This window comes from Sesamum indicum, linkage group LG15, assembly GCF_000512975.1.
Source record: "Sesamum indicum cultivar Zhongzhi No. 13 linkage group LG15, S_indicum_v1.0, whole genome shotgun sequence".
NCBI classification, from domain to species: domain Eukaryota; kingdom Viridiplantae; phylum Streptophyta; class Magnoliopsida; order Lamiales; family Pedaliaceae; genus Sesamum; species Sesamum indicum.
Window position 1 is genome coordinate 2,361,793 of NC_026159.1, and position 6,926 is coordinate 2,368,718.

The following is a 6,926-nucleotide window of genomic DNA, read 5'->3' on the forward strand; positions in this document are numbered from 1 at the left end:
TAAAAAATTATATAATTTAATCATAGTTTAGTAAGTATTAAAAAAATAAATAATAAAAAAATATTTATAATTATATCAAATTTTAAAAAAAACAATTGTAATTTACATTTTTTATTTGGACTTATAGCTCTTCAGTGGTTTCTTGGAAATGTCCTATATCTTGTGAAGTTGCGAGCCCCCACAATCATAAATGATTGTAATAAAAGCTATAATATAAGTGACAACTTAAGCCACCAAAGAGCTTATTCCAACCTATTTTTCTTTACCTCCATCAATGGAAGAATCCCAGGTAGTTAAGCTCTATGGCTTTTGGCCAAGCCCTTATGTGTATAGAGTGATATGGGCACTGAAGCTGAAGGGTATAGAGTATGAGTACATAGAAGAGAACCTCCCCAGCAGAAGTCCATCCCTTCTGGAGTACAATCCAGTTCACAAGAAGGTCCCCGTGCTCGTTCACGGAGGGAAGCCGGTGGCCGAGTCCATGGTGATCCTCGAGTATATTGAAGAAACATGGCCGGATCAGCGGAACCCCTTGCTTCCCTCAGATCCTTATGAGAGAGCCACAGCTCGTTTTTGGATCAATTTTGGACAGCAGAAGGTAACGTTTGAAACAAAGATCAGACTTTTTGATTGATTGTTATAACTTGGTCATCTAACTAAAAAGAATAAATTTCATGATCATGCATAGCCTCACGGTTTTCGCGTTGTTTCGATCTACTGAAGAGGATAAGGAGAAGACAGCAGCACAAGTAATGGAAGCACTTAAGATCATTGAGGATCAGGCGCTGGGAGATAAGAAATTCTTTGGTGGGAATAGAATTGGACTAGTGGACTTGTCGTTTGGGTGGCTTGCACATTGGTTTGGAGCAATGCAAGAAACCGTGGGGGTTCAGGCTCTTGAACCGAACAATCTGCCTAGATTGCATAGATGGACAAAGCATTTCAAACAAGAACCTGTGATTAAGGAAAATCTTCCTGACACCAAAGCATTGTTGGCTCACTTCAAAAGGCAAAGGGAGATTCACATCGACCAAGGAAAATTAGTCAGAGCCTTACAAACTGAAGTCGTGGTTTATTTACTCTGTTATGTCTATGGATAAATTTGCTGTGTGAGATTGTAATTTACTTGTGGGAAGATAGAATTATAACGCGGAAAGCATGAATTCAACATTGGTTCTGCATCACATGAAATGGGTAGCTAAAAACTCATGAAAAATATGAAACGCGGAGAAAATATATCTGCAGGACAATCAATAATCTGCCAGTCGACATAGTGCTTAATAATATCGGCATTTAAAGACAACACTTTGCAGCAAGCTGTATTTACAATGGCTTTACACTTTCCATCCGGGTGTGTGCTTTTACTTGTTTTGGTGGTTGGGTTCATCGGGAACAAGAACTTCAGGGATATATCAAGTCGTTTCATCGAATGCCATCACCTAGGAGTCGAAACAAGCAATATTAGTCCCAAGATAAATTACATGATTAGTACTTTCATATCGCTGAATTCCTGCTAGTAAATGCAATGATTGATTTTAACAAGGCAAGAATCTCTTTGTTGCTTTAGTTGCTACAATGAACTCAAGTAGCTTCTTGTGAAGTTGCAAAAGATGAATAAGTTATATGGCGCCAAGAGTTTAAGGCTAAATCATCCAAGAATCATAGCTCAGTATGTGAAATCACGTCTTGTTCATTTATTTTTATGTTCTTTTTCTTCATTTTCATATTTTTCTTTTCTCCTTTTACTCCGCAGGCAAACCTCTAATCCACACACACAATCATTAACAGGAAAGAAGATTATGGACTCTGGACAAGAGCATAGATGACCAAGCATTCGACTCCAGAAAAATGGAATTTATGAAGAAACAGGAATTCTTATTAAACAATTGCTCCGGTGGAAGAACAGGAAATGGAACATGAAGCACAAAGACCTCACAGATATTTACCTCGTCCGCTATACTAGCAAGAGGCAAAGAGAAAATTATTTCCAAAAGAGCAGTACAACAACCTAACTGTACAAGGGAGGTGAAAAAGATAGAGCTGATTGCTTCTGACTAGGAACATAATAAGCTTCAAAGTTTGTGGAATTAGCAGCAATCTTATTACTTGTGAACACAGAAACTAGCTCTAAGGGAACATTTGGAAGCAAACTGCCAGCTTAAACTCCCTGACATTAGATGTTCAAAACAAAGGCACATTTAAGGAGTTAACCCATTTCAATGGAAAGAATTATGCACATAGCAAAAGTTCAACACTTAACAAATGGCAATCAGTTTACAAAGCTTAACATAAGCTGACAGATAGGGGAAGGATTAGGCGTTACCTTGCCACAAACTGGGCAATTGTCACTTCTTTCCATCCACTCATATATACAACCAAGATGGAAATGGTGAGAACATTTTGTAATTATCTTCGGGTTTTCTGAGGTATATTCTGCAACACAAGGATGCAGGTATGAAAACTAAAATTTATGTCATCAAAACATATGAAAGCAATATTGATGAACTCAAGCCAACAACAGAGAAATAATTTGAGCACTATCCCAGATTATCCAAAATTCCTTTGTATAACAGAGAAGACCTTTGTTTATCATTGATGATATGGCATATAAGACAAGTGCTCTTGTTTCACACTGCTGGCCCCAGGTCAGTCACAAATTATATTTGGTTCCATTATGCACACTAAATGTTACCTTAACATGTTAAACTAAAATTTGGGGTAGATAAATTCTAAAAAAGAAAGAAGAAAAAGAAAGCAAGCATGAAAGCATCATATAGGAAATTGGAGGCTTCCAAAAACTCCTACAAGTGGATTGTATTTCAGAATCCCTGCCAACTGATAAAGTCGCATTAACTACTGATCATGAATGCAGTAACAATCTCTAAAAGAAAATGCCAGGAGAAAATATTTCTTTTACCTTCAAGACATGTGGGGCAGACATCTTCATCTTCTGAAGAAGTATAAATATGAGCAAATCCAGTCGATGTTTTGGCTGTTGAGAGCTTTAGTGATGATCTTGAATTATATTCTTTTGATTCTTCTTCATGTGTAAACTCATTCCACTTGCTTTTTTTACTCAAAGATTCAGATTGTTCATCAGCTTCGCTCATTCTTAGTGGTTCAGTTTCCTCGTGTGAATGACTTGATCCTTTCTCCCTTCTGGAGACCAATCCATCACGCTGCAAGCGAAAATATCTTGGATCTGCATCATAAGGAAGAGGCCTAGGAGGCGAGCGATACATCTCAGCTAGTGAGTTATCAACTGATGCCATAGGACTTAAAGATGTTGATCCTGGAGCAGATGAAGGTAAGGCATTTTCTTCTCCTCTATGAAACAATGACACATACTGCACAAGCAATATTTACCATAATCAAACTTGCAGTCAAATGTATGTATTATCCATCAAAGGATTAATGACGTAAAAGTAAGATTCAGTTGGTAATCTGGTAAACAATCCTGTTTATCCAAACACCATAAATTTGGATAGTTTTTACCAAGCACAAACAGTTCAAGTTTCCAAGTGGGATATACCATTATGGTACAAATAAAACCCCAAAAGCAGAATGCAAACCCATGCTCAAAACTTGGGGAAAGAAATACGAGGCAGGCTACAAGACCAGCAATAGCTAAGGGCTGACAACTATAATGCACAATAAAATTTGAATCATAATTTAATTTTTAAGCATCCACTATGAAGAATTTAATAATTAACAGGAAAGATATCATAACATGCTACCTGAAAAAAGTTTTGAATGAAGCAACGAAGGCATATACAGTTCCTATAGATTGAGCTGTTCGGATTAGCAAAATCTTCGCAGTCATCCCTCAAACAGCAACAAGCAGCACCCATTGGTTACCAGTGACAACCCACTTCAATCCCTACAACCTGTTTCCCCTCGATATCTTCAAAAATTCCTTATGTGATCACAGAAACACGAGAAGGTCATATCCCAAGGCCTGAATGTAACTTAATTATAATGAGAGAGGAGCCCAAGCTCGCGGAAGTTGAGCTAGCTTCGCAAACCAGAACCCTCTCCCCGTAAGAAACAAGACTCAGAGGCCTTTTCCTTATATTGCAAGACCTTAAAGGACAGACATCAAATATGTATTCCCCTGCATGAGAAAAATAAACTCACATGATTAGAAATAGAAGAAAAATAATTAAAATTATACTGAAACAAATAAACGGAAATTGCTGTCAAAACAGAAATCCATTACTCTAATTTCCGAAAGATAAAACTTTTCGAATAACGTAAGTTGCAATGACGCCAACATCAAATCATCAATTAATCACCCAGAAAAATATAACCCCAAAATTCAGAAAGCAAGCAGCCAGCAATCCAAAAGTCCAATTCTTTTCCACTTTCATCAAAGTCAAGCAATTAGATAATCGCCAAATAATCCAAAAAATAACATTAACCCATGAAATAATTTCCGAGAGCCCCCAAAAAATATTCAATTAATTCATCAAACAGAAAAAAACCCATTACAGATTACATCACTCCAACTAACTCCGACGAAGCAATTACGAGTGAACATAAACAATAAACGAGACGTCTATTTGTAGAAAAGAATTGACAGAACAACACACACGAAATACAACCACCAACCTTACGGATAATTCTGATTCTTCAAAACCCGGAGCCGGATACTCCGATGTCAGATTTTTCAGAGATAGTATCTATATTTCTGCAATATTTATTTATTTATTGTGTATGGAAGAAGAAGAAGAAGAAGAGGACGAAAAATTTCAATTTGTTATTGCTGATGTCGAGATAAAGAAAAGGCAAATAAAAGCGCGGAGTTAAAGCTCCACGCTTCTCCATGCCCGGTGGTGGGTGAAACACAATACTCTATTCATTAATCATTCGCAAGTCACTGTCGTTTCTGTTTTTCTTGGACTTTTTTTTTTTTTTATACACATTGTAATTTTCAAAATTTTCTGTTGTATATTTTTAGTTTTTGATTTTTTAATTTACTTTTTTTTTTGCTGAGTAACTTGTTTAATTTTTACTACCAACATTGATGATTATTTTTCTCATCGAATCAAATATATAATAAAGTTTAATCATAAGCATCTCTTTTTATTATTTGAAAAATTACAAATACTCTATTAGAATGAACGATTGTGTAACAAATAAATTGTGTTTGGACCAATAAATTATAACTTATTTATAAAACCATAATTAAAAATCCAAGCAAACTTATTTTGATAAATTCATATTGTAAGGAAAGAAAATCAAAATTTTAAACTTTCAATTTCTTTTACTCTCTTTCACTAGCCGAGTAACTGAGGAAAGAAGAAGCTCGATGCCGGAGAGAAGGAAGGACTGTACTAAAGAAAGGTTTGGAATCTGGGGCCCCTTCTAGAGATGAGGATGGAACAAGGTGAGACGAGAAAACATGTCACGGGTCAGGGAGGAAAACTGAGAAGCGAAAGCTCTCGCATCATAGCTGTTGGTAAGGAACCTCTTGCTTCACTTACTTTTGACCTACTCACATTGTCTTTCTTTGCTCATGCATTGACAAACGAGCGAAACCTACTAAAGTATATCGGGGGAATATATATCACATTCTTGGACTGACTTGCCACTTAGGCGAACCACAACATTGATGGATTTTAAGTTCACTGGGAGTCCATTTAGATGAATGAACTTGAATTTGGAAAAATAGAAATTAGATGGTTTTAAATAATTCAATTTAAAAATATAATTTAAAGGATGTTTGACTAAATTTATAACCTCCTCGAAACATTTTATAAGATGTTAGAAAGCTTATAAGTTCCAATAAAGTGTTTGACAATTTTTTTTATAAAGATCTTAAGATTTAAAAATAAGATGTTTTTTATTTTATAACCTCTTTAAAAAAAAGTTAATTTTCTTATTTTTTTTATAAATCTTAGAATTATACAAAATTAATATATTATAAAACAAAAGTATCCTTATTCATAAAATTAAACACACACCCTCTCTCTCTCATCAATCTCTCTCTCTCTCTCTCTCGCTCTCTCGCTCTCTCTCTTGCTCTCTGTTTCATCAAGCTCTCTCTCTCTCTCTCTATGGTGACATCCAGCACGAGAAAAAGGATCGTGTAGATAGAAATGAAGGAAAATGGTAAATGTAACATGACGCTGATGGCATTCGTTTGTGCAGAAGATAAAAGCAACACCCCACTTGTTCTATGTTCAAATTGAAGTAAAAATGTTCTACCGTTACCCACCTCAGACATACACACACACACACACACACAAACACCCCCCCCCACACACACACAGACACACACCCCACATGCACACACACCCCACACCCCAACACTCCCTCTCTCTCTCTCTCTCTCTCTCTCTCTCTCTCTCTCTCTCTCTCTCTCTCTCTCCCTCACACACACACACATACACACCCCACACACACAAACACACATATACACCGTACACGCACACACACACACACACACACACACCACACACACACACACCCCACACACCCCCCTCTCTCTCTCTCTCTCTCTCTCTCTCTCTCATCAAGCTCTCTCTCTCTCTCTCTCTCTCTCTCTCTCTCTATCCCTCTATCTCTCTCATCAAGCTCTCTCTCTCTCTCTCTCATCAACCTCTCTCTCTCTCTCTCTCTCTATCTCTACCTCTCTCTCTAACTCTCTCATCAAGCTCTCGCTCTCTCTCTCTCTCTCTCATCACGGGCGCGCTCTCTCTCTCTCTCGCTCTCTGTCTCTCTTTCGCTCTCTGTCTCTCTCTCTCTCTCTCTGTCAAGCTCTCTCTCGCTCTCTGTCTCTCTCTCTCTCACTCTCTCGCTCTCTCTCTCTCTCTCATCAAGCTCTCTCTCTCTCTCTCATCAAGCTTTCTCTCTCTCTCTCTCTCTGTCTCTCATCAAGCTCTCTCTCTCTCTCTCTCATCAACCTCTCTCTTTCTCTCTCT

The 6,926-nt window shown here is 37.3% G+C and overlaps 2 protein-coding genes across 3 annotated transcripts; one reads left to right on the plus strand and one right to left on the minus strand.

Annotated features, from left to right (window-relative positions):
- On the plus strand, window positions 156-1,004 carry LOC105177646 (glutathione transferase GST 23-like). 2 transcript variants are annotated; one of them, XM_020699249.1, is made up of 2 exons: window positions 156-598; window positions 724-1,004. In XM_020699249.1, the coding sequence occupies exons 1-2, from the start codon at window positions 275-277 to the stop codon at window positions 751-753; spliced, it is 354 nt and encodes a 117-aa protein (XP_020554908.1). In that variant the 5' UTR covers window positions 156-274; the 3' UTR covers window positions 754-1,004. The 2 variants fall into 2 exon arrangements, with proteins under 2 accessions (XP_020554908.1, XP_020554907.1); XM_020699248.1 differs by having other exon boundaries at window positions 162-598; window positions 689-1,004.
- Window positions 1,215-4,842, minus strand: LOC105177549 (E3 ubiquitin-protein ligase At3g02290). Its single transcript, XM_011100743.2, has 5 exons — window positions 4,612-4,842; window positions 3,738-4,114; window positions 2,918-3,347; window positions 2,324-2,433; window positions 1,215-1,439 (listed from the first exon to the last, which is right to left on the minus strand). Exons 2-5 carry the CDS (start codon window positions 3,849-3,851, stop codon window positions 1,413-1,415), a joined length of 681 nt encoding a protein of 226 aa, XP_011099045.1. The 5' UTR covers window positions 3,852-4,114; window positions 4,612-4,842; the 3' UTR covers window positions 1,215-1,412.